Source organism: Mobula hypostoma, chromosome 8, assembly GCF_963921235.1.
Source record: "Mobula hypostoma chromosome 8, sMobHyp1.1, whole genome shotgun sequence".
Classification (NCBI taxonomy): domain Eukaryota; kingdom Metazoa; phylum Chordata; class Chondrichthyes; order Myliobatiformes; family Myliobatidae; genus Mobula; species Mobula hypostoma.
This window is the reverse complement of record NC_086104.1, coordinates 154,428,816-154,455,801: the sequence shown is the minus strand read 5'-3', so window position 1 is coordinate 154,455,801 and position 26,986 is coordinate 154,428,816. Positions and strand designations below refer to the sequence as shown.

Sequence of the window (26,986 nt, the reverse complement as noted above, 5' to 3'; positions counted from 1 at the left end):
CTTTTTTCTTTGCTGCAGGTTGTAAGCCATGTGTCGACCCAACAAGGCTTTGACTTGGAGCTTGGCTATCGGTTGCTGGCTGTCTGTGCTGCCCACAGGGAGAAATTCAGCCCAAAGTCCGCAGGTAAGGGTTGGTGCTGGAGGTGACCATCAACTTTGTGGCATGGTACTGAGAGGAGGGATATCAGAACCGCCATCCCAGGTTGTTCCTTGAATTACTAGCTGTATTCACCCCAGCTGGGAAAATGGGCTGAAAATTGGCAGATGGAATTTAATACAGACATGTGTTACCAGGGTGGGACTTGCACAGTGAATGGTCAGGCACTGAGGAGTGTGGTAGAACAGAGGTATCTGGGAATACAGATCCATAATTCCTTGAAAGAAGCGTCAAAGGTAGATGGTGTCATGAAACACACATCAAAGTTGCTGGTAAACGCAGCAGTCCAGGCAGCATCTGTAGGAAGAGGTGCAGTCGACGTTTCAGGCCGACTGCACCTCTTCCTACAGATGCTGCCTGGCCTGCTGCGTTCACCAGCAACTTTGATGTGTGTTGCTTGAATTTCCAGCATCTGCAGAATTCCAGGTGTCATGAAGAGAGCTTTTGGTATACTGGCTTTCGTACAACAACGTATTGGGTACGTGAGTTGGGATGTTATGTTGAAATCGCCTAAGACGTTAGTGAGGCCTAATTTGGAGTACTATGTGCAGTTTTGCTCACCTACTGGCAGGAGCAAGATTGAATAAGCTTGAAAGAGTGTAGAGAAAATTTAGACCGTAAGACCATTAGACATAGGAGCAGAAATCAGCCCATCAGGTCTGCTCCGCCATTCCATCATGGCTGATCCCAGATCCCACTTAACTCCACACACCTGCCTTCTCACCGTATCCTTTGATGCCGTAACCAATCAGGTAACTATCAATCTCCACCTCAAATATACCCATGGCTTTGGCCTCCACCACTGTCTGTGGCAGAGCATTCCACAGATTCAGTACTCTCTGGCTAAAAGAATGCCTCCTTACTTCTGCTCTAAAAGGTTGCCCCTCAATTATGAGGTTGTACCCCCAAGTTCTGGATACCCCCACCATAGAAAACATCCTCTCCACATCCGCCCTATCTAGCCCTATCAACATTCAGTAGGTTTCAATGAGATCCCCCCGCATTCTCCTAAATTCCAGTGAGTATAGGCCCAAAGCTGCCAAATGCTCCTCATATGTTGACCCCTTCATTCCTGGAATCATCTTCGTGAACCTCCCCTGGACTCTCTCCAATGACAACACATCCTTTCTGAGGCACGGGGCCCAGAACTGTTGACAATACTCCCAGTGTGGCCTGACTAGTGTCTTATAAAGGCTCAGCATCATCTCCTTGTATTTATATTCTATTCCCCTTGAAATAAATGCCTACACTGCATTTGCCGCCTTTACCAAAGACTCAATCTGTAAACTAACCTGGGAGTCTTGCACAAGGACTCCTTAGTCCCTTGGCACCTCCGAAGTTTGAACCTTCTCCCCATTTAGATAATGGTCCGCACTATTGTTCCTTTTACCAAAATGCATCATCGTACATTTCCCAACATTGTATCCCATCTGCCACTTTTTTGCCAACTCTTCCAATTTGTCTTATGCAGGTTTGATTGCAACATTCAGAGAAGTTTGGATCAGTACATGGATGGGGGAATGTGGAGGCCTGTGCTCCAGGTGCGGATCAATGGGTCTAGACAGGATAACAGTTCAGCATGAACCAGATGGGGCAAAGGGCATGCTTCTGTTCTATAGTGTTATGTGTCTCTCTGATACACGCTGGGGTGGCTGGGGTTCAGGGGGTTAGTAACCGACTGTGCAGGGACAAAGACGGACAATGAGCCGCAAGTGGAAGATAACCAGCCTCGGCTTATGACAGGGTTCTGTTCCCCATCTGGTTTATAACCCAGACCTCTCATAGGTGATCCAAGATGGTTGTGTGGGAGCGGATCACGGGAACGGCGGTGATGGGAGAGCACGGCTGCCAGCCGGACTCACTGACCCAGTTGGGTGGGCGAGTGAATTTGCTCTGTTATGTGTGAAAAGGGACGTTACTCAGTCACTCACCAGATGTGAACCTGTACTGGTATAGAAGCCTGAAATCACACAGCGCCAGGCTACTTCCCCTCAACCAATCGGTTCTTGAACCAACCAGCACAACCCGAATCAGTATAACCGCACCGTAGTCACATTGATTGCTTTGCTCTCCAATGGACTTGGATTTTTATTTGTTCCAATTGTGTTCTTTCTTGTAAAAAAGGTGGATGATTTGTATTTTTCTTGTGAACCCTTCTTACCGGCTGCTCTGAGCCTGTGATGCAGCTGCAAGTAAGTTTTTAATGGCAGCTGTGCACACGTGGTCTTGTAGCCAGCGGGTGGTGTAGTGGCATCAGCACTGGCCTTTGAGGCAAGTGGTCGTGGGTTCGAATCCAGCCGGCTCCTTGCGTGCTTTCCATCCGTGCTGGGTTGAGCAACTTGGCCTCGCAAAAAGGCAAAATATGTGCCACAAAGTGCGAAAAGGAACATCAACAATACATGTACGTGCAGATTACAATAAACTCGACATTGTCTGTGACCTTGCTGATAGTCCCAGCAATTATCGTTCATCCTTAATTACCACCAAACTGAGGAATCAGTATGAGAGCATATAAACTGGAGTAGAAAAGTATTGGGGGGGGGTGAATTTGCAAAGAGGGAGGTGGTGGTAGAGGCGGATACAATAGGAGTATTTATGAAACTCCTTCAGGATGCACATCCTCCACGCAACCTTGTAGTCGGGCTTGGAGGCTTGTGTGCCTCAATGATCCGGAGAGCTACATTGGCTGGTGTCAGGGCTTTATGCTTTGGCTCTTGGAAGGGTCATCCATGCTAAACAGGTCAAAGGGTAGAGGCCAGACTAAGAGCGGTCCACCAGTCCTCTAGGTTCGTGGGGTTCAGCTCCAAACAACCCTGACCAGACAAACAGAACTGTTTGTCTAGCAATGAAGAATCTTTCTACAGCTGAGCGCGACAATATTCCTGTGTCTCCACCTGGGACCTGCATAGCTGACAGTGGTGAAAACTGAGCAACTGACTCAGGGAAGGGAACCCTAAACACTGCCAGAGATTGAGGGCTTTCATTGCTGCCCTAAACCAAGCAGCGTAACGGGCAGGAAGTAGACAGGCACATGGATGATAGAAAAATGGTTATGTAGGAGAGAAGGGTTAGATGGATCTTGGTCAGCATCACATTGTGGGCTGAAGGGCCTGTACTGTGCTCTACTGTTTTTTCCTATATACAGGACAGACAAGGTAAGGAGGTTTAGTTTTTCCAACCTTCAGTGAACTGTAAGGGTTTTAGATTTGGGGTCATGACATTAGGACCACTGCTTGTGTGAGGGCTTCATCAGCTAGCATGTGTCTTGTTTTTAACACACCTTTGATATAACTCTGTGCAGAAGCATCGGAACTGCTTTATGTGCTAATGGTACCTCACTCAGAGGCCACTTTATTAGGTACACCTCGTTAATGTAAATATCTTGTCAGCCAGTCATGGTGTCCACTAATAGATTCATCCTCTCTGCCAGAATCTCGCTCTCATTCATAAAATTCAGCTGTGATGCTAATAGCAGAAGAATATATTATTCACAGGAATGAAAAGCAAAGGATCCACAAGAAACTTAGAAAGAATTACCTCAGTAGCCATTGTATTAGGTACCTCCTATATGATTGTGGTCCACTGCTGTGGCCCATCCACTTCAAGGTTCAATGTGTTGTGCGTTCAGAGATGCTCTTCTGCACACCACTGTTGTGACACATGGTTATTTGAGTTACTGTCGCCTTCCTGTCAGCTTGAACCAGTCTGACCATTCTCCTCTGACCTCCTTCATTAACAAGGCATTTTCGCTCACAGAACTGTCACTCACTGGATGTTTTTTTGATTTTCGCACCATTTTCTGTAAACTTTAAAAAACTGTTGTCCTGCTTTTTTGATGAATGGCTGCTGAGGGAAGGTGGATTGACTTACAAAATGCAGATCTTTGTAAAAACCTTAACGGGGAAAACGATAACCCTAGAGGTTGAACCCTCAGATACAATTGAAAATGTTAAGGCTAAGATTCAGGACAAGGAAGGTGTTCCTCCTGATCAACAGCGACTGATCTTTGCTGGGAAACAATTGGAGGATGGCTGTACTCTTTCTGATTTAAAATATCCAGAAGGAATCAACTCTACAGCTTGTGTTGAGACTGCATGGTGGTGCAAAGAAGAGGAAGAAGAAGTCGTACACCACCCCAAAGAAGGACCAGCGTAAGAGGAAGGAGGTCAAACTTGCTGTCCTTAAATATTACAAGGTTGATGAATATGGAAAAATCTATCGTCTATGCTGTAAATGTCCTTCAGAGGAATGTGGTGCTGGTGTGTTCATGGTCAGCCACATCAACAGGCCTTATTGTGGAAAGTGCTGTCTAACATACTGCTTCAACAAGACTGAAGATGCATAATTGTATTCACTTTAATAAACAATGATAGAATAAAAAAAACTGTTGTCCTTGAAAATCCCAGGAGATCAGCAGTTTCTGAGATACTCAAACCACCCCGTCTGGCACCAACAATCATTCACTCAGATCACATTTCTTCCCCATTCTGCTGTTTGGTCTGAACAATAACTGAACCTCTTGACCATGTCTGCATACTTTTGTGCATTGAGTTGTTGCCATACGATTGGCTGATGAGATAGCTGCACTTATGAGCAGCTGTACAGGAGGCCACTGAGTGGGTTCTTTTCTTATTATAATTTATAGTATATTTAATGTAGTGCTGCCGCAAAAACAAATTTCATTACCTATGTCAGTGATAATAATCTTGATTCTGATTCTGAAATAATTGGCCACTGAGATCAAACGGAGCAACACACACAAAACGCTGGAGGAACTCAGCAGGCCGTGCAGCATCTATGGTGGGGAACAAATGGTCAACATTTCGGGCTGAAACCCTTCGGCAGGGCTGGAGAGAGAAAGCTGAGGAGTGGATCTAAAAGGTGGGGTGAGGGGAGAGAGAAACACCAGGTGATAGGTGAAACTCAGAGGGGGAGAGATGAAGCAAAGAGCTAGGAAGTTGATTGGTGAAAGAGGCAGAAGGCCGTGGAAGAAAAAAGGAGGGGGCGGGCAAAGAGAAAATAGAAATAATGAGGTAGTGTTTATGGGTTCAATGTCCACTCAGAAATTGGATGGCAGAGGGGAAGAAGCTGTCCCTGAATTGGTGAGTATGTGTCTTCAGGCTTCTGTACCTCCTTCTTGATGGTAGCAATGAGAAGAGGGCCTGTCCTGAGTGATAGGGGTCCTTAATGACGGATACTGCCTTTTTGAGGCATTGTTCCTTGAAGATGTCCTGATGCTGGGGAGGTTCGCGCCCATGATGGAGCTGATCGAGTTCACAACCTTCTGCAGCTAATTTTGATCCTGTGCAGTAGTTCCCCCCACCCCATACCCAGATGGTGGTGCAGCCAGCTCTCACCCCCTCAGTAAAGGAAGCAGCATAATCAGAGATAACCTCACCCAACCTGGACAGTCTCTCTTCTCTCTCCTACCCTCCCGCTTTGTGCAGAAGGTTCAAAAGTCTGAAAGCACTAGGCTTCAATGACAGTTGCTATCCCACTGTTTTCAGAATGTTGAATGGACATGATTCTCTAACTTCCGTTAATGAACATTGACTTCTCTAACTCCTGTTAATGCCCCACCTCCCCTTTGTACCCCATCCCTTATTTATTTATTTCTCTCTCTCTCTGTTTTTTCTCCCTCTGTCCCCCTCACTATACTCCTTGCCCATCCTCTGGGCTCCCCTCCCCCTTTCTTTCTCCCTAGGCTTTCCATCCCATGACCCTCTCCCTTCTCCAGCCTCGTATCCCTTTTGCCAATAAAACTTTCTAGCTCTTGGCTCCATCCCTCCCCCTCCTGTCTTCTCCTATCATTTCGGATCTCCCCCTCCCCCTCCCACTTTCAAATCTCTTACTAGCTCTTCCTTCAGGTAGTCCTGACGAAGGGTCTTGGCCCGAAATGTCGACTGTACCTCTTCCTAGAGATGCTACCTGGCCGGCTGCGTTCACCAGCATTTTGTGTGTGTGATGATTGGATGACTGTTGGCCTCACAATCTGCCTTGTTATGATCTTGCACTTTATGATGTATGTTGATCCTGCACACTTTGGTTGCTTTTACACTATATTCTGTTATAGTTTTTCCTCATTCTAGCTCAATACAATATGTCATTTGTAGGAACAGTGTGCAAGACAAACTTTATACTGTATCTTGGTTCATCTGACAAAAATAGTCCAACACCAGCGCTAAAACTCCTCCAGGGTGACCACAGCCTTGGATAGTTTGGAGGCTTGTGTGCCTCACTGACCCAGAGACCTATGTTGGCTGGAATCAGAGACTTGTGCTTTGGCTGTTGGTAGGGTCACCCATGTCAAACAGGTCAAAGGGTAGAGGGCAGACTACGGGTGGTCCACCGGTCCTCCTGGCTTGGGAGTTCAGCTCAGGGCTGACAATCCTGACGAGTAAATCAAAGTTGTCATGGAAGCAGCAATGAAGAATCCTTCTACACCTGAGTGTGATGGTATGGACAGAGAGAGATGGAGGACCTTCATTGCTGCTCTCAACGCCAGTGGCAAACCTAGATGAGCTACCCTTCACAGCTCGTTGTACCAGTTCTCATGGACCCTGAGCTCCCATGGGTGCAGGGTCCCTGAAGGCGCTGAACAAGAGGCTACACTCGGGTCTACATCCCTCCCCGCCCCCACCCCGGAGGCTGGGACAATCGGGATTTCCCATTGTGATTCCCATCAGCCGATCCTTGTCCGGCCCTCTACCTCTCCTTTTCATTAAAGTGGATAACTCCTCAGAGGGCACAGCTGGACGGAGAAAACACATTAGTCTGTCTGATCCCCGACACCCTGAACTGGCCTTCTGTCACAAGCTGTGATCTGTTCAGGCCTTCCAGTGAGGTGGTTGTGAGTGTTTATAGAGCCTGTACCTACGCAGTCTGTCTAATCCAAATTTAGTCAGCCTTATATGGTGTGATATGTATTCGACCCTCTTGGGGGTGTCACACAGAACATCCTGAGGAACTCTTGTATCTGAATCACCCAGAGCGCCACTGTCTGCTTGAAATCCAGGCTTAATTAGTCCGATATAAATGTCACCTTTTCACTCTCTTCTTGGTACCTGCCTTTACGAAAAGCATTTTTAGATTTACAGTACATTTTAAAGGTCTTTTCTATTTGTCATAGGATGAACTTGGTCTGTGTTTAGTGCACAGAGTTTTATTTTTAAAATAGTGTTCAGTAGATATGAGAGCTGTCACTGGGCAAGCTTCCCCCGTCTTTCCCGAAAGGTCTGACAATGAGGCCACACTCAGGCTGGAGGGGCAGCACCTCATATTCCATCTGTGTAGCCTCCAACCTGATGGCATGAACATCAAGTTCTCCCCCTCCCCTTTCTATCTTTTCCCATTCCCCATTCCGGATCCCCTCTCAACCCTTTTCTTCTCCTTACCTACCTATCGCCTCCCGCTCCCTCCTCCTTCCCTTTCTTCCATGGTCCATTCTCCTGTCTTATCAGATTCCTTCTTCAGCCATTTACCTTTTCCACATGGTTTCCTACTTCAACCCCCACCCCCAACCACCTTCCCCCTCATCTGGTCTCACCTATCACCTGCCAGCTTGTTCTCTCTCCCTCTCCCCCCGCCTTCCTTTCCGTTCCCCAAGGTCTCAGCCCAAAATGTTAACTGTTCATCTCCCTCTGTTGATGCTGCCTGACTTGTTGAGTTCCTCCAGCGTTTTGTGTGTGTTACTCAGTAAAAGGTAGGAACACTTCTGACAGAGCTCCGTGCATTTTGCTTGCAGGGTCTCTGTACAAATCTGTTGAGTCAAAGGGACAGCATCATAGACGCTGGTGAACGCAGCAGGCCAGGCAGCATCTCTAGGAAGAGGTACAGTCAATGTTTCGGGCCGAGACCCTTTGTCAGGACTAACTGAAGGAAGAGTTAGTAAGAAATTTGAAAGTGGGAGGGGGAGGGGGAGATCCAAAATGATAGGAGAAGACAGGAGGGGGAGGGATGGAGCCAAGAGCTGGACAGGTGATTGGCAAAGGGGATATGAGAGGATCATGGGACAGGAGGCCCAGGGAGAAGGAAAAGGGGGAGGGGGGGAACCCAGAGGATGGGTAAGGGGTATAGTCAGAGGGACAGAGGGAGAAAAAGGAGAGAGAGAGAAAGAATATGTGTATATAAATAAATAACAGATGGGGTACGAGGGGGAGGTGGGGCATTAGCGGAAGTTAGAGAAGTCAATGTTCATGCCATCAGGTTGCAGGCTACCCAGACAGAATATAAGGTGTTGTTCCTCCAACCTGAGTGTGGCTTCATCTTTACAGTAGAGGAGGCCATGGATAGACATATCAGATTGGGAATGGGATGTGGAATTAAAATGTATGGCCACTGGGAGATCCTGCTTTCTCTGGCGGACAGAGCGTAGGCGTTCAGCAAAACGATCTCCCAGTCCTCCTCCCACTTTCAAATCTCTTACTAGTTCTTCCTTCAGTTAGTCCTGACGAAGGGTCTCGGCCCAAAACGTCGACTGTACCTCTTCCTAGAGATGCTGCCTGACCTGCTGCGTTCATCAGCAACTTTGATGTGTGTTGCTTGAATTTCCAGCATCTGCAGAATTCCTCGTGTTGACGGCATTAGAGAGGCTGGTCCTATCATATCACTCAGGGTACGAGGTACGTTAAGCACTTTCCAGGACTGAGATGGGGGGGTACCAGGGTGAACTAACAGTTCTCTGAACTGATGTACTAGATCACAGTGCACAGTGTTGGGGGTAGTTTGGTGGCCAGGGCAGAAGCTAACTTGCAGAAAGCAGAGAGTTGAGGCCAATATGGGTCATCTTCATTTGACATTCAGGAACTTGTGGATGTCGCAGGGATCAGTGCAGGGGCTTCAGTGTTAATGACCGACTTGTTGGCTTTGACGAAGGGATGGAGTATGCTGGGCCCAAAGTTGCTGATGATATAGGGACGGGCAGGCTAATGAGGAGGGCAACGAAGAGTTAGTAGATAGAGTCACTGAACACAAACAGGCCAAGATGCAAAAAAAAAATGCTGGAAGATCTCAGCAAGTCAGGTAGTATCCATGGAGGAAGAAATCAACGGAAGTTAGATAAACTGACCCTTCATCAGGACTGGAAAGTGAGGGAGCGGGGGTGAGGGATAAACAGAATAAAAAAAGGTGGTGAGAGGGAGAGAAGCACAAGCTGGCAGGTGATAGGTGAAACCAGGTGAGGAGAGATGAAGTAAGAAACTGGTGGCGATAGGTGGAAGAGGTAAAGGACTGATAAAGATAGGATCTGATGGAAGACCAGACCATGGGGAAAAATGAATGAGGAGGAGACTTGGCCTCTACAGATGTCTGTGGCAATGAATTCAACAGATTCACCACCCGCTGGCTATCTGATAGATCCAGCCTCAGCTGCCCCTTTGAATTGAATGGATGCCCCACAATCTCGCTTTGCAACGCTAGCCGCTCTCCCATTTCCCACTTGCCCACCACCCCCTTGGCTCTCCATTTCCCCCTCTCTCTCTGCTGCCCTTGCCTACTCCCCCTTCCCCTCCACCTCTGCCTCTCCCTTCTCCCTCCTCCCCTCCTCCCTCTCACACTCCCCACCCCTCTCCTCTCCCCTCCCGCTCCAGTCCCTCCACACCTACCAACACCTCCCCTCTCAACTCCTTCTCTCCCTTTCCTCTCCCCCTCAACCCCTCCCAACCTCTCAGACCCTCTATGCTCTTCTCTCCCTCTCACCCCTCCCCTTCACCTCACCCCCACTCCCCCTCACCCTCCTCCCCCACCCCTCCTCCCTCTCACACTCCCCGCCTCTCCTCTCCCCCTGCCTCTCCTCTCCCCCACACCCACCAACCCCTCTCCTCTCCCTTCCCCCTCAACTCCTCCCTCCTCTCCTCCTCCCATCCCCCTCAACCCTCTTCTCCTTTTTCCTCTCCCTTCCCTCTTCTTTCCATCCCCATCTCCTCTCCCCCCACCCTCCACTCCTCACCCTATCCACCCCTGCTTCACCCCCACCCACCCCTCCACCTCCAAACCAACCCCCTCTTGAACCCCACCCAACCTCCTTCACACCCACCCACACCTGTCCTCACCCCCCTCCTCTCCCCTCCCCATCCCACTCCTCTCTGCCCAACCCATTCCTCTCCTCTCCCCACCATTCCCCCTCCCACCCCACTCCTCTTACCCCTCTCCCACCCCCACCCCCACCCCCACCCCCACCCCCACCCCACACACCACCCCCACCTCACTCTCTCCTCTTACCCCTCCCCCTCCCCACACACCACCCCCACTCCACCCCCCTCCCACCAGCCGGCGAGTCAGAATTAGAGCCGCCGGTGGGCGTACGACCCTTCGACATGAGGAGGTCAGTCAAGGTGACGAGGGTTGTGGGTGGGTGGGCGGCCGGGGTGGAGATTCCCCCCTCCCCCCTCCCCCCTCGCCCCTCGGGCTCCGTCTGTCCCTCCCCCCACCCCCCGAGTGATCGGGCGGCTCGGCTCGGCTCTGCACTCCGCTGCTTGTGTCTGCGAGCCAAAGGTTGAGGGGATATAATGAATAATTAATGTGCATTGTGCAACGGCAGCTCGGCTCGCGACGCCGGGAGGACGGGAGGGGAGGCGAGGCGGGAGAGAGAGAGGGAGGGAGGGAGGGAGAGGACGGACGGCAGCCGTGCCGAGCTGAGCCCTGCCGTGCCGCTCTTAGCCCTGCCGTGCCGCTCTTTGTGTTGCGCTGCAGCCCCGGCCCCGGCGCCCGCTGAAAATGGAGCCCTGATGCCCACTCCCGGCCGTGGACGGGGGGCCAGGACGCAGGGCAGAGCCTACCCACCGCACTAGGTAAGCGGGGCAGCCGCCCCCTCACGTCAGGGGGTTGGTTCGGTGATGGAGGGGGCATGATTAATCCCGCTCGCCCCCCCGGGGGTTTGCACACGGGGTCGAGGGCTCAGGTGCACCCCGGTTGGGGCCACCGAACCAGCGGGTCGGCGGCCGAGCACGGCTCGGGAACAAAAGCGAGAAAGAGTTCGCGTTTAACGCGGCGAGGCAGATGGGGGAGAAGCGAGAGGACGGCTGACACCCGTGTGTTTCTCGCGGTTAATTTATAACGTGCGTGTTTTCTGAGGTTGGGATTTGCATGCTTGCCCCCAAGCACTGGATTTGCCTTGTAATTTTAAACTTTGTTCTGGCGAACTTGTATTTCTTAAATGATATTATAGCCAAACAGTTAAACATGTTTCCCTACTGTGGATCGTGCATTTAGTGTAATGACTGCGTTGCTATTTAAAAAAAAATCTATATGCATTCTAAACCAGTCTCTCACTATTAGGACGCAGTGCTACGCTGTGTATTGGACTGTACTGATGAAGTCCATTACTGTCTCTTCCCCCCTCCCCACCCCACCCCACCCCACCCCACCCCACCCCACCCCAGTAACTGCACTCTGTCCTCGAGTGTGTTCCCCTCCAACCCCTGCCACTGTCCTAATGTCACAGCCCACCGTTGACCTGACTTGACCCCACCCCCAGATTGCTGCCTTGACGTTGGCTCCATGTCCTGGGAACCACAGACCATAGTGTCCCCCACCCACCCACCCATCTGACCTGGCTCTTACCTTAACCCTTCTCAGTGCTCAATCTGGGCCCTCAGCATGGGACAGGCCCTTCAGCTCCCATTTCATTTCTCTCTCACCCAAAGTTTCCCAAAAATGCGCCCCCCCCCCGCACCCCCGGAGTTTTGCCACAAGGGGACGATGTGTATTGGCCAATTAATCTACCAGTGTGGAGCACCCAGGGAAAACCTACAGGGCCACACACTATGACACCAAGATTGGACAGTGACGAAGGTTATGCAGCAAGATCTGGACAAACTGGAGAAATAGCCTAACAAATGGGATGGAATTTAATGCAGGCAAGTGTGAGGTATTGCATTTGGGAGGACTTGCACAGTGAGTGATAGGGCACTGAGGAGTGCAGTAGAACAGAGGGATCTGGGAATACTGACCCATAATTCCTTAAAACTATATCTTCACAGGTAGATAGGGTCGTAAAGAGTCCTTTTGGCTCATTGGCCTTCATAAATCAAAGTACTGAGTACAGGAGATGAGATGTTATGTTGAAGTTGTGTAAGATATTGGTGAGGCCAAATTTGGAATATTGTGTGCATTTCTGGTCACCTACGTACAGGAAAGATATCAATGAGATTGAAAGAGTAGAGAGAAAATATACAAGGATGTTGCTGGGACTTGACCTGAGTTGTAGGGAAAGGCCAAATAGGTTAGGGCTTTATTCTCTGGAGCACAGGAGAAAGGGGAAATTTGATAGACATTGGGTGAAACTAGGATTAGAGTGTATGCAGTGAACAGACAACAGTGAAGCATGGTGGAGATTCCCTGCAGGTTTGGGGCTGCATTTCTGCAAATGGTGATCTGGTCAGAATTAATTGAATCCTCAATGCTGAGAAGCATGAGCAGGTGCTTATCCATCACGCAATACCTTCATGGAGGCGTCTGATCAGTCCCAACTACACTCTGCAGCAGGACAGTGACCCCAAACACACAGCCAAGGTCATAAAGAGGAACTGGGAGTTCTGCAACAGATGGTGTAGCCTCCACAGTGCCCTGATCTCAACAACACCGAGGTTGTGTGGGATTACCTGGAGAGACAGTCGAAGAAGAACTGTGACAACTTCTCCAAGGTGCTTGGAACAACCTGCGGGCCGATTTCCTTAGGTATGGCAGTGTACCTAAGAGAATTAAAGCAGTTTTAAAGGCAAAGCGTGGTAACACCAAATATTGATTAGATTTTTTTTATTGTTTACTGCTCTTCATAATACTGTATCCTTGCTGTTTAGAAACTTTTCAATATTTTTGCAAGCATCTTTGCTTTATGAAATTTTTCATGTGCCTAAGACTTTTGCACCGTACTGTAAAGATTAGCTTTATTTATCACATGCATTGAAACATAGTGCTTTGAGTCAATGGCCAGCACAGTCTGAGGGCAGCCCGCAAGCGTCACCGTGATTTTGGGGCCAACAGATCATGTCCACGAACCACTGACTCTAACCTCAGCCTCTGTAATGTGGCAGGAAATTTGAGAGGAGATTTACCAGGGTGCCGTCTGGACTAGAGAGCATGTCTTACGAGGACAGGTTGAGCGAGCTCGGGCTTTTCCTTTTGGAGCACAGGGGGATGAGAGGTGACTGAAGGAGGAGAGAGGTGTACAGGATGATAAGAGGCATAGATCAAGTGGATAGTGGACTTTCTGAAGACAAAAGTGACTAGTATGAGGGAGTGTGGTTTTAAGGTGATGGGAGGGTCATATCAGAGGTAAGTTTTTGGCATAGAGTGGTTGGGTGTGTAGAACACCCTGCCAGTGGTGGTGGTGGTAGAGGTAGATACATTAGGGCTATTTAAGAAACTCTTAAGACACATGGACGATAGATAAAAAGGGAAGGAAGGGTTAAATTAATCTTGGAGCAGGTTAAAAGGTCAGCATAACAGTGTGGGCTGAAAGGCCTGTACTGTGCTGTAACGTTCTGTAAAACCAGAACACTCAGAGGAAACCTTTGTGGTCACGAGGAGAATGTACAAGCACCGGGTAGACAGTGGTGGGGATCAAACCCGGATCAGTGATCACTGGTGCTAGTGCTGTAAAGCGTTTGTGCTAACCACTATGCTACCGTGCCACCCAAGTGTGGTCAGTGTACTTTTCCACCTGTGAACTTTGCCCATTGACCTGCCACCCCTGGAGTAGACTTGAGGATCTGCTGGGTTTATGAGAATGGAATTGCCCACTGCTTCAAACAGCAGAAACGAGGGTAGCGTACCTCCTGTACCTAATAAAGTGGCCACTGAGTGTATGTTCATGGTCTTCTGCTGTAGCCCATCCATTTCATGATTTGACGTGTTGTGCATTCAGACATGCTCTTCTGTACACCACTGTTGTGATGTGTGGCTGTTTGAGCTACTGTCACCCTGAACCAGTCTGGCTATTCTGCTCTGTCCTCTCTCATTAACAGGGTGTTTTCACCCACTGAAATGCTGCTCACTAGACGCTTTGTTTCTCGTGCCATTCTCTGTAAATTCTAGAGACTGTTGTACCTGAAAATCCCAGGAGTTCAACAGTTTGAGATACTCAAACCACCCCATCTAGCGCCAACAATCTTTCCACAGTTAAACTCACTAAAATCACATTTCTTCCCCCATTCTGATGTTTGGTATGAACAACAACTGAACCTTTTGACCATGTCTGCATGCTTGTGTGCACTGAGTTGCTGTGACATGGTTGGCTGATTAGATATTTGCATTAACAAGCAGGTGTACCTAAAGTCACTGCCCAGAAGAAGGCAATGTCAAAGCACTTCTTCAGGAAAATTTGCCAAGAACAATCATGGTCATGGAAAGACCATGATCGGCCATGCCTTGCGACACAGCACATAGCAAACGAATGAATGACCTAATAATGTGGCCACTGAGTGTAGGTATCAGGACGTGTTGGCAGGAGACTTGCAGAAACAGAATTGGGCAGAGACAGTGTGGATTTATCAGCAAAAATCACATTTGGCAAATTTGTTGGAATTTGTAGAGGTTGTAACTAACAAGTCAGATAAGGGGATTTGTGCATGTGGACTTTTGGAATGCCTTCAATAAGGTGGCTCATGGGTTTTGAAACACATTTGTAGTGTATGTAATATACTAGTGTGAATTGAGGAGTGGTTTTTGGAGAGAAATGTATTTATTTAGAGATGCAGCTCAATAACAGGCCCTTCTGGCCCATTGAGCTGGCACTGGCCCATAATGTAGCCTATTAATCTACTTGGAACGTCGGTGGGGGTGGGGGGGGGAGCTGGGGCACCCGGTGGAAACCCATGCAGTCAAGGGGAGAATGTACAGATGGCGTAGAACTGAGCGCCCAGGTCATTAGTGCTGTAATAGTGTTAAGCTAACTACTCGTGCTACCATGCTGTCCCAAGTACAAGCCTGCAGCAACGATTTGGATTAGGGATCAAGTAAGGTATAAACACATTTGCTGGATAGCCATGTTTTGTGCGGATGGGGAGATCTAGAACGTCTAGGGCTGCACAGATAGAATGGACTGTAAACTATGAATATCCACTTTGGGAGTAAAACTGAAATGTGTAGTAATCTTTCAGTGATGCAATATGTTGATGTTTGAGAGACCTGGATGTCCTTGTACACAAGCCATTGAAAGTTAACTTTCAGCTATGGCAGACAATTAGTAAGGCCAATTGTATTTTGGTTTTAATTGCAAGGGTATTTGAGTACGAGAGTGGAGATATCTTGTTCCAAGTACATAGAACCTTGGTTAGATAAATCTGGAATATTGTGAACAACTTTGGTCTCTCTACCTATGGAAAAGATATACTTGCAGTGGAGGGTGCAGCGAAGGTTCACTAGATTGATTCCTCAAATTTCTGCTGATTTCATTGGACAAAACTATTAAGGGATGCTGGACAACGTGGACGCGGAGAAGATGGTTCCACCTGGTAATTGTATCAGACTAAGGGTTGGTTGGTCAGAGTAGGAATGAGGAGAAATTCCTTCACCTCTGGGGTGGTGAATATTTGGAATTCTGACTGAGAACATTGTGGAGGTTCATTCACTGTCTACATTCAAGACTGATCGGGATTTTGGGTTCAGATATAATTTTTCACCTCAAAACGTACAGTGGCGTGTCATTTAACAACCAACATGCCCGAGGATGTACTGGGGGGCAGTTCGCAGGTGTTGCCACATGTTCTACTGTCAACGTAGCATGTTTTGTTAACCTCCTTCGGTGTCCACTAAGCCACCTACATACTGACTGTGCCTTGTGCATTCTCATCTGAATCGTAGATGACAAGCAAAAATGGGAGCAGCCGCATCCCTGAGGGACACTGGTAGGATTGAGGATATGGTATTTCACTTTACTTGCCTGTTTGCAAACCCACCTCCTGTGGTTGCAGCTAAAGTGGCAAAGGAGAAATTGAATCTTTTTCTAATGTATTGTGTAGAGTGATCCTGTTTCTTGGCAGCAGTGGTAAAATTATAATGTTTAGAAAGAGATGTTAGCTAGTGAGTTGGTTTTAATGTCACCATTATTTGCCGTTTACAGTGACCTGTTTACCTGCACTGCACTTTCTCTACAGGCGTTACACTTTATTCTGCATTCTGTTACTGTTTTACCTTGTTCTACCTCAGTGCACTGTGTAATGATCTGTTCTGAATAAACGGTATGCAAGACAAGCTTTTCACTGTATCTCAGTACATGTGACAATAATGCAACCAATTCCATTTCCACATTTTTCAAGCCTATTGGGACTAGAGTTGGAAAGGGAGCGTCGGAGTTCAGCTCTGACATGGTTTAGCACAACATTGTAGGCTGAATGGCCTGTTCTTGTGCTGTACTCTTCTGTGACATCATCTGTAAGGAGTTTGTATGTTCTCCCCGTGACTGTGTGGGTTTACTCCGGGTGCTCCTGTTTCATCCCACGTTCCAAAGATGTACCAGTTAGTAGGTTACTTGCTCGCTGTGAATTGTCCTGTGATTAGGCTCGGATTAATATGAGGGTTGTTGCACAGCGCAGCTTGAAGGACCTGCAGGGCCTTTTCTGCGTCGTATCTTACAATAAAATAAAGGTCCACATCTTTAGGTATGATTGTGAGACATCTCTGTCTGGGAAGGGAGCTACATGGAAAGATGGTTGTGTGACATCTCTGAGTTTGAGATTGGCTTTATTTGTTACATGTACATTGAAACACTGTGAGATGTGTCATTTCGTATCAAACCAGTGAGAATTGTGCTGAGCGGCCTGCAAGTATCACCACGTTTCCAGTGTGCCCACAGCTCTGTCGGTTACGGGGAGAGTGGTAAACCTCTTTGTGTTGGGAATTGAACCCTGATCTTATAGCTGATGTTACACTAACCGCAGAACTTCCTCTGTACCTGTTCCAACTTCGTTTCCCATTGTAAAACAGTTGCTTGTGATCAGAGTGCTAATAAAGAGGGTAAAATTGCCAGTAAAGGTAGTTGTGACTTGTTGCCACAGCCAACTTCTGTGTTCCACGAACCAAGCGCTGCGTCCTGTGGAGAAATCACATGTTCAGAAATTTAAATCATGAGCCCCAAGGCTTTGATTAGGTGCAAATCAAAGGCACCACCTTGGCTGTGAAGTGAAGGTCTCAGTGCCAAAGCTCAGAGCAGAGTCTGCGTGATTCTTTTTGTTGAGGATTTCTCTCTCTGTGCCCAAGTGTGGCTTCTGCACAGAAGCCGAATGCTCTGTGACTCAGTGAGGCAGCACCCGTGGGTGGAGACGGAATTCCATCTGAACTTTTGTATGTTCCGTGGTATCCATGAAAACCTCAACACCAAGCCACGATCCCTAACCAGTCGTTGGAGAAGATAGGCCAGGAATATGTGGGAAACGCTCCTCCAAATCCCGATCAACGACCAGTACTTGTAGGACAATACAGCTCAGTGCAGGCCTTTGGCCCACAGTGTGCTGACCTTTTAACTTTGAGATCAATCTAACCCTCCCCTCCTGCATAGCCCTCCATTTTTTCTCTCATCCATGTGCCCGTCTGAGAGTTTCTTAAATGCTCCTAAAGTATCTGTCTCTACCACCACCCCTGGCAGGACATTTCACTGCAGTACCTACCCAGTATGCCTTTGTGAAATGTGTGTGCTTTACACAGGTGCTCTGGTCTCTTCCCGCAGGCCAGAGACACCTTGCAGAATATTACACTGTACAATTGCTGTGCCACTATGGTGCCTTTTCATTGCCACAGAGGGAACGTATCCTTGGGTATATTTAAGGCAGAGATTGTTAGATTCTTGAATGGTAAAGAGGTTTAGTGTTACAGGGAGAAGGTGGACAGTCAGGGTTGGAAAAAGGAGCACTGAATGGTGTAATTCTGCTCCTGTTTCCTCTGGCGATCACTGGCTACAAGATGCCCCTCCTGGGTTTGCAGCCACGGTATTTATGTAACTGGTCCAACTGAGTTTCTCATCACTGGTGACCCCCCGGTGTTTGCTGGTGGGGAACCTGGTGATGGTATTGCCGCAGAATGTTGTAAAGGAATGTCACTCGCCATAACACGTAGAAACAGAAATGGGCCATTGAGTCTGCTCTACCATTCCATCGTGGCTGAGGGCTGATTTATTATCCATCTCGCTCCATTCTCCTGCCTTCTCTCCGTAACCTTTGTCTTTACAGCCTCCTGTCAACCTCTGCTTTGGATATACCCAATCATTTGGCCTCCACAGCCACCTGTGGCAAAGGATTTCCCAGATTCACCACCCTCTGGCTAAAGAAATTCCACTTCACCTCTGTCCTAAAGGGATGGCTTTCTATTCTGAGGCTCTCTCACTATTGGAATCGTCCTGTCCATGTCCACTTTATCCTGGCCTTTCAAGACCACTAGGGTTGTTGCTGGTAGTGATGGCTGTCTGCCGTCAGCTGTGCGAGAAAGGGATCATGAATTAGACGCTATCTGTGTGATAGGTCTACAGGTGACGGCTTGCTCAGTTGAGATTGTCTAACTCAGCCCAAATTTGAAATTGCACTGGGAACATCCCGAGCGGTGCTGGTAATGAAGGTGATTTTATCCGCTGGGATACGGAGCTACTCCTGGCGATGTCTGTCTGTGAAATGTGTCGAGGTGATGCTGTGCCTTCACCTGCTGTGTTGCGGAACCTGATCTTTGCAATTTCCCACATGCATGAAGCTTCTCATCCAAACACCACTGTACAGGAGCAATGTTCCCTCTAATTTGTAATGACCACTGTGTGCAAAAAATCTTGTGCTGTGCAATTTTTTTTGCCCAGTGACAGCAATGTGCACTCTGAATATTTTCTTCAGTAAAAACAGTATGAAAAGGCAGTTCTAAAATTTGCAGACAAATCACCGCAAACTCCACATTGTCAACACCATCCACATCAGAAACCGGAAAAGGAAATGTGATTGTGAAATATACTTAACATGCTAACGAGGGAGAGGGTGACCATCTACTGTGTGCAGTTTAAATTTCTGTGAGCGCTGGTAGCAAAAGATGTTCATGCACACACTTTAGAGGGTGCATTGTACAGGAGTGAGAACAAAAAGGACCATCAAACAGTACAGGCCCTTTGAACTAACCTTTTAATCTATTCCAAGATCAATCTAACTGTTCCCTCCATTTATCTGATCCATGTTCCTATCTTAAAGGTTTTATAAATGCTCTATCATCATCCCTGGCAGTGTGTTCCAAACACTCACCACTTTCTGTAATTAAAAATCTACCTCTGACATCTCTTTCCCTACCCCCCCATACTTTCCACTAATCACCTTAAAATTATACCCTCTTGTATTAGCTAATTCCACCCCGGGGAGAAAGCTGCTGACTGTCCACAATAAATGGAGTTAAGGAACTGCTTGGCACAGAGCAGAATCTTGAATCGTGACGTGGCTCCCAAAGGTGGAATTCAGCCCATCAAGTCTGTGCTGATTCGCAGTCGTGTAATCTGGTTAGACTCATTCTCCACATCCCTGCAATTTATTGTCTCTTGTGCCTCTCCAAGTCCTTGTTTAAAGATGCGGAAAGCATTCTAACTGGTTGCATCGCTGTCTGGTATTGGGGTGGGGTGGGAAGAGGGGCACTGCACAGGACTGAAATAAGCTGCAAAAAGTTGTAAACTTAGTCATCTCCAACATGAGCACTAGCCTTCCCAGCATGCAGGATATGTTCAAGGAGCGATGTCTCAAAAAGGCAGCATCCATCATTCAGGACCCCAACACCCAAGTCATGCCCTCTTCTTATTGCTACCATCAAGGAGGAGGTACAACACCCTGAAGAGACACACTCAATGATTCAGGAACCGCTTCTTCCCCTCTGCCATCCTATTTCTGAATGTACATTGAATCCATGAGCACAACTTCTACATTTTTTCCCCCTCTTTCTGCATTACTAATATAACTCTAAAAAATGCTGGAGGAACTCAGCAGGCCAGGCAGCATCTGTGGAAAAGAGTAAACAGTTGACATTTTGGGCCAAGACCCTTCATCAGGACTGGGGAGGATAAAAGATATTAGAAGCTAGAGTAAGAGTTTTGGGGGAGTAGAGGAAGAAAAGTAGCAGGTGACAGGTGAAACCAGGAGTTAGGGGGAGGGGTGAAGTTGATTGGTGAAAGAGACAAAAGGCTGAAGAAGGGGGAGTCTGATAGGAGAGGATAGACTACCATGGGAGAAAGAAAAGGGGGAGGAGGGATAAAGGCATGCTCTTATCAGATGTGAGTTTTCTTGGAGATGGCAGCAATGCAGGTCTGAGGAAATGTTTACCGATAAGTGAAATGCAGTTTTATGGTTTGGGCTGATGTTTGATTCCAAAAGGGACTTTCCAGAGATTGATATTTCATTTAAACGGAATTCTTCCAGGTTTACCTGCAGGTTGTATTAGTGGTCATTATCATCATTATGTGCAGTTCCTATGACATGGTTGATGACGGCTGTATCCATGACCATGCTTGTTCTTGGCAAAGTTTTCTACAGAATTAGTTTGCCATCATTGCCTCCTCCTGAGAACTGTCTTTTCTAGACGGGTGACCCCAGCCATTATCAATACTCTCCAGAGATTGTCTGCCTGGTGTCAGTGGTTGCATAACCAGGACTTGTGATCTGCACCAGCTGCTTGTATGACCATCCACCACCTGCTCCCATGGCTTCATGTGCCCCTGATTGGGGGCTAAGCAGGTGCCACACCTTGCCCAAGGCTGACCTGCAGCCTAGCAGAGGGAAGGACATGTTACACCTCCCTTGGTAGAGACGCATCTCCACCCCACCACCCAAGTTAGTAGAAAGGAAGGCAACTGTAATGTTAGCATTCATTTTGAGAGGACTAGAATATAAGAGCAATGATGTACTGCTGAGGCTTTTTGAGGCATTGCTGGACCACATCTGGAATATGGTGAACAGTTTTGGGCCCCTTGCCTAAGAAGGGATGTGCTGGCATCGGGGAGGGCCCAGGCGAGTTCATCAATATGAAAAGATTAGTGCATGAGGAGTATTTGAAAGGTCGGAATCTCTACTCGCTGGAGGTTAAAAGAGTGGGGGGGGGGGGAGATGGCGATCTCATTAAAACTTATTGAATAGTGAAAAGCCTAGAAAGAGTGGATGTATAGAGGATATTTCCTGTAGTTGGGGAGTCTAGGATCACAGGGCAGAAGGACATCCCTTTGGGACAAAGATGAAGAACTTCTTTGTGGGATTCATTGTCACGGATGCCTGTGGAGGCCAAGTAATTGGGTATAATTAAAGCAGATGTTGATGGGTTCAGCATGTCAAGTTTACGTGGTGAAGGTAGGAGAATGAGATTGCGAGGGATCATATATCTGCCATGTTGGATGGGCAGAGCAAATGTGATGGGCTGAATGGCCTAGTTCTGCTACTATGTCTTATGAAATGACAGAGAAGGAAATGGAAACAAGCAAACGCATTCAACAAATACAAGCCCATTCCGTACTTGTTTCAATCTATTCACCTTCCCTCAGTTCCTTCCAGAACTGGTCAGTGCCTCTTGGAATCATGGAATCGTATGGTGCAAAAGTCGGCTGTTCGTCCAATCGAGAGTGTTCTTGCTCCTGGTATAGTAACCCCATTCCTTCAATTTTCCACACAGTTTTCTCAGTTTTGTTGAAAGCCCCCAATTTCCACTCCCATGTTCAAGTTCAATTATTATTCAACCATACGTGAATACCCGTCAGTAGGTTCCTGATCTTTGTTACTCTTGGCACAACCTTCCTGTCTTTGGACTGGGTGTCTCTTGAGCTGTACAAGATGATAAGAGGGTTAGATAGAGTGGAAAGCCAGAAACTTTCCCAGGGTGGAAATGGCAAATACAAGGGAGCATAATTTGAAGGTGATTGGAGGAAAGTGCACTGGGTCTTTCAGAGGTAAGTTCCTTGCACAGAGAGTAGTGGGTACATGGAACACCCTACTGGGGTGATGGATGGTAGAAAAATGGAGTGTTATGAGAGGGTCAGTACAACATCATGGGCCAACGTGCCTATACTGTGCTGTAATATTCTGTGTTCCAGGAGTCCATACCCTTGATTAACTCAATGCCGCAGAGGTGAACAGTGTGCACTCATTTCTCTTGCCCCTTTCTGCAGGGTTCAGCCGTGTCGACGGCTACACTTGCTAAAGAGGCTGTTTGGAAATCAGGGTGAATATGGAGTTTTGGGAGAAAGAGAAGATTCTCATGGATTGACATCCTGAATAATTTTAGAAAATTGTGTGACATTTGATGCTACGCTGTTAGAAGTTGAAGATGATACAGACAAGAAAGTCTGCAGATACTGGAAATCCAAAGCAACATTCACAAAATGCTGGAGGAACTCAGCAGGTCAGGCAGCATTGATGGAAATGAGTAAACAGTCGACGTTTCAGGCTGAGTCCCTTCTTCAGGACTGAGAAGGAAGGGGGAAGATGTCAGAATAAAAAGGTGTGGGGAGGAGGAGGAGGATAGCTGGAGCGTGATAGGTGAAGCCAGGTTGGTGGGGAAGGTCCAGGGCTGGAGAGGAAGGATTCTGATGGAGGAGGAGAGTGGAACATAGGAAAGAAGGAAGGAGGGGATGCGAGGGAAAGTAATAGGTAAGTGAGAAGAGGTAAAAGGTCAGAGTGGAGAATAGAGGAAGGGGAGGTGGAATTTGTTTACCAGAGGGAGAAATGGATATTCAAGTTGTAGAGTTCAGATTGCACTATTAACATTTCACGTTGTTGGTTTCTGTGAATGATGCGCACAAGTATTCTGAGAACTTGTGCCTTCAGAGTACCAAGTTGGATGCCATCTTTTAGAAGGCGCATCTACAGTCAAAGTAAACTTGCAGTCAAAATACGTGTGTGTCACTTATACTACCTTGAGATTTCTTTCCCTGCAAGGATTTACAGAAAAATATAGAAATACAATAGAATTTATGAAGAACTTTTACATAAACAAAGTCTGAAACAATCATTGTGCAAAAGAAGACAAATTAAATTTGAAAAATTATCCTGAGAACATGGTTTTGTAGAATCCTTGAATGTGAGTCTGTAGGTTGATGAAATCAATTCAGAGTTATTTTCTTACTGCCTGTTACCCCGCTGGCATTTAGAGTAGCAATGTTGGTCTTCCATCTCTGGTGGTTTTCAGGGCTTCTTCATCGTGTCAGTAGCTTCCTCTCAGATTTCACTGCTGCCAGCTAGGTGTAGACTCAAATGCTGTCACACTCAGATGCAGGAGGATTCTTCATTGCTGTTTTGGTAACAGTTTTGTTTTACTACTCAGGGTTGTTAGCCCTGAATTGAACCCCCAAACCTGGAGGACTGGCGGACCACTCTTAGTCTGGTCTCTACCCTTTGACCTGTTTGGCATGGGTGACCCTACCAAGAGCCAAAGCATAAATCCCAGGCTCCAGCCAACGTAGCTCTCTGGGTCATTGAGGCATGAAAGCCTCCAAACCCTACGACAAGCTTGTGGTCCTCTTGGAGGAGTTCAGAGCTGAGGTGAGTAGAGGTGAGTACACTCGCTTAAGAGCTTGATGGTTGTAGGGTAATAACTGCTCCTGATCTGCCAAGTTCCTCCCGTCTTTTGTGTGTAGAATGGACTGAGCAATCTCCTGTGTTGTAAGTTCTACATATTTGGTTGATTACTGTTAGACGTATCAAAGTACATGAGGTGAGTAGCAAACTGTTCCTACAGGTCAATTCATTGTAACGGTGCATTGCAATATGGCAAGGGCAGAATAAAGTGTTACAGTTACAGAGAAAGTGCAGTGCAGGTTAACAATAAGGCTCAATTTCATAGCAAGATAGATTGAGGTCAAGAGTCCATATTGTCGTACTTGGTGGCTGTTCAATAGTCTGAGAGCAGTGGGACAGAACCTGTTGTTGAGCCTAGTGGTATGTATTTTAAGTCTTTGCATCTTCTGCTCAATAGGAGAGGGGAGAACAGAGAATGTCCATGGATAATGCTGGCTACTTTACTGAGACATTGGGGAAGGTGGTTCCCTTGATGTGTCAAGCTGCGTCCATGACTCTCTGCAGTTTCTTGTGATTCACTGCAGAGTGGTTGACAGATCAAGCCACTATGGATCTGCCTGGGATGCTTTCTCTGGTCTGTTGACAAAATTTGCTGGCGGTCACAAAGGACAAGCCAAATTTATTTCGCCTGCTGAGGAAGTAGAGGCGCTGGTGAGCTTTCTCAGATGTGCTGTCTTTGTGGTCAGACCAGGATAGACAACTAGCAACATTCACTTGAAGCTCTCAACACTCTTGACCCCGGTTGTTGAGCCCAGGGAACTGTGTCTGCATTCAGTTTTCCGATTTTACCTCAGGCAATTGGATACAGCAGTGTTAGTACCTCCTTCATCGCAGGTGTGTGTGTTTACTGCTGTATAACTGACAGGCAGAACTTGTTCTGGGAATGCTCAGTGAGTGTTGAGCGGCACAGTGGCATAGTCATTAGCGTAATCGCTTTACAGTGCCAGTAACCCAGGTTCAATTCCCACTGCTGCCTGTAAGGAGTTGTACGTTCTTCCTGTGACCGCGTGGGTTTCCTGTAGGTGCTCTGGTGTCCTCCCGCAGTCCAAAGACCTACTGGTTGATGGGTTAATTGGTCACACGGGTGTAATTGGGCGCACAGGCTCACTGGGCCAGAATGGCCTGTTATTGTGCTGCATCTCGAAGTAAAATAAAATATATACAGTTGCAAGAAAAAAGTTTGTCAACCCTTTGCCTGGTTTTCTGCATAATTACTGATCACAAATGTGGTCTGATCTTCATCTAAGTCCAATAATAGACAGACACAATCTGCCTAAACTGATAACACAAACAATTGTTCTTCTAGTCAATACTGAGTATACCATTTAAACAATCACAGTCTAGATTCAAAAAAGTATGTGAACCTCTGGGGTATCGCCTTTTACAAAGCTATCTGGAGTCAGGTGATCCAATCGATGAGATGAGTTTGGAGGTTGGGTTGTAGGGGTGTCCTGCGCTATGCAAAAGGTACGCAAAGTCACGTTACTGACAGAGCCTGCTCCTCTCAAGAAAGATCTGTTTATGTGCATCATACATTGATCAACACAATTTTCAGAGGACCTTAGAAGAAGAATTGTAGAGGTGTATGATGATGGAAAAGGCTACAAAAACATTTCTTAAAGACCTGAGTGTTCATCAGTCCATGGTAAGAGAGATTGTCTACAAATGGAGGAAATTCGGTACTGTTGCTACTCTCCCTAGGTGTAGGCGTGCTGCAAAGATCACCTCACGAGCACAACGAGCAATGATGAAGGAGGTGAAAAAGAACCCAAGGGTAACAGCAAAAGCCCTGCAGAAATCTCTAAAACTTGCTGTAATCTCTGTTCATGTGTCCACTATAAGGAAAATACTGAATAAGAATGGTGTTCATGGAAGGACATCACGGAGGAAACTACTGTTCTCCAAAAACACATTACTGTATGTCTCAAGTTTGCAAAAGGCCACCCAAATGTTCTACAATGCTTCTGGGACAATGTCTATGGACAGATGAGACAAAAGTTGAACTTCCTGGCAGAAATGCACACCACTATGTTTGGAGGCAAAAGGGCACTGCACACCAACACCAAAACCTCATCCCAAAGGTGAAGCATGATGGAAGGACCATCATGGTTTGGGGCTGTTTTGCTGCTTCAGCCCTTGGACAGCTTGCAACCATTGAGGAATCAATGGATTCCAAATTGTATCAAGACATTTTACAGGAGAATGTCAGGGTAGCGGTCCATCACCTGAAGCTTCGTAAAAGTTGGATGATGCAACAGGACAATGATCCGAAACACAAGAATAAATCAACGGCAAAATGGTTTAAAAAGAAGACAATTTGTGTTTTGGAATGACCAAGTCAGATCCCAGACCTTAACCCAATTCAGATGCTGTGGCATGACCAGAAGAGGGCTGTTCATGCAAGGTATCCCAGAAATGTTGATGAACTGAAACAGTTTTGTATGGAGGAATCGTCTAAATTTTCTCCTCATCAACAGCTTCAGGACACGTTTGGTGGAGGTTTTTGCTGCTAAAGGAGGTTCTACCAGTTAGTAAATACAAGGATTCACATACTTTTTCCAGCCTGAACTGTGAATGATTAAAGAATGTGTTCAATAAAGACATGAAAAGTACAATTGCTACTGTGTTACTAACCTAGGCAGATTGTGTTTGTCTATTATTGCGACTTAGATGAAGATCAGACCACATTTTATGAGTAATTAGCACAGTGAAACAGGTAATTGCAAAGGGTTCACAACCTTTTTCTTGCAACTGGACCTTCTCTTCTCCCACAGGTAGACGACCTGCACTTGGGGACTTGGGGAAGCGGGGTGTGAGCTTGCTCAGTGAAAGAGGTGAGTGGAGTGTGGGCGAGAGCCACCAATGCTCCCTCTGAGGTGTGAATTTGGATCTGGCATCATTGGAGAATCCAGTGGATGCACGAAGTAATTCGCAGCCGCTGAAAGATGTTCCCAGACAGACGGAGGTTTGTAAGTTGGCCAAGACCCTGGCAGGTTAGGGCTGATCAAAGTACTTCATGCACGGATGGTTACCGTTACCAGTAATGCTGCCACATCCGTCCCTGTCCCATTTAGTGCAGAGGTTCTCAGCCTGGGGTCCAGCGACCTCTTGCTTCATGGTAAAGGTTTGTAACCCCTGCTCCGTGACAAGAGAACAGTGATTACATCTGGCAGTAAGCAGGGGAAATGCTTATATAGTCAGAAGAACTGAAAAAAAATTACTGGTGGCATTACCTAAGGTTTGCACCATTGGAAATGTAGTGTGAAATTTGTTGTCATGCTGCGGCCATACAGTGCCACACTCTGGGGGGCAGCACAGTTGCATAGCAGTT

The 26,986-nt window shown here is 47.2% G+C and overlaps 1 protein-coding gene and 1 pseudogene across 4 annotated transcripts in view; both read left to right on the top strand.

Annotated features, from left to right (window-relative positions):
• Window positions 1-26,986, top strand: part of LOC134351082 (zinc finger MIZ domain-containing protein 1-like) — a 241,725-nt gene that overhangs the window by 63,816 nt on the left and 150,923 nt on the right. For 3 of the 4 annotated variants that reach the window (XM_063057131.1, XM_063057132.1, XM_063057133.1), the window contains one exon: window positions 19-124. In XM_063057131.1, the coding sequence (XP_062913201.1) occupies window positions 19-124 (106 nt within the window). Of the gene's footprint in view, window positions 1-18; window positions 125-10,771; window positions 10,945-26,986 lie in introns of those variants that run through there. The other variant, XM_063057134.1, reaches the window with a different exon arrangement.
• LOC134351084 (ubiquitin-ribosomal protein eS31 fusion protein-like) lies at window positions 60-4,650 on the top strand (annotated as a pseudogene).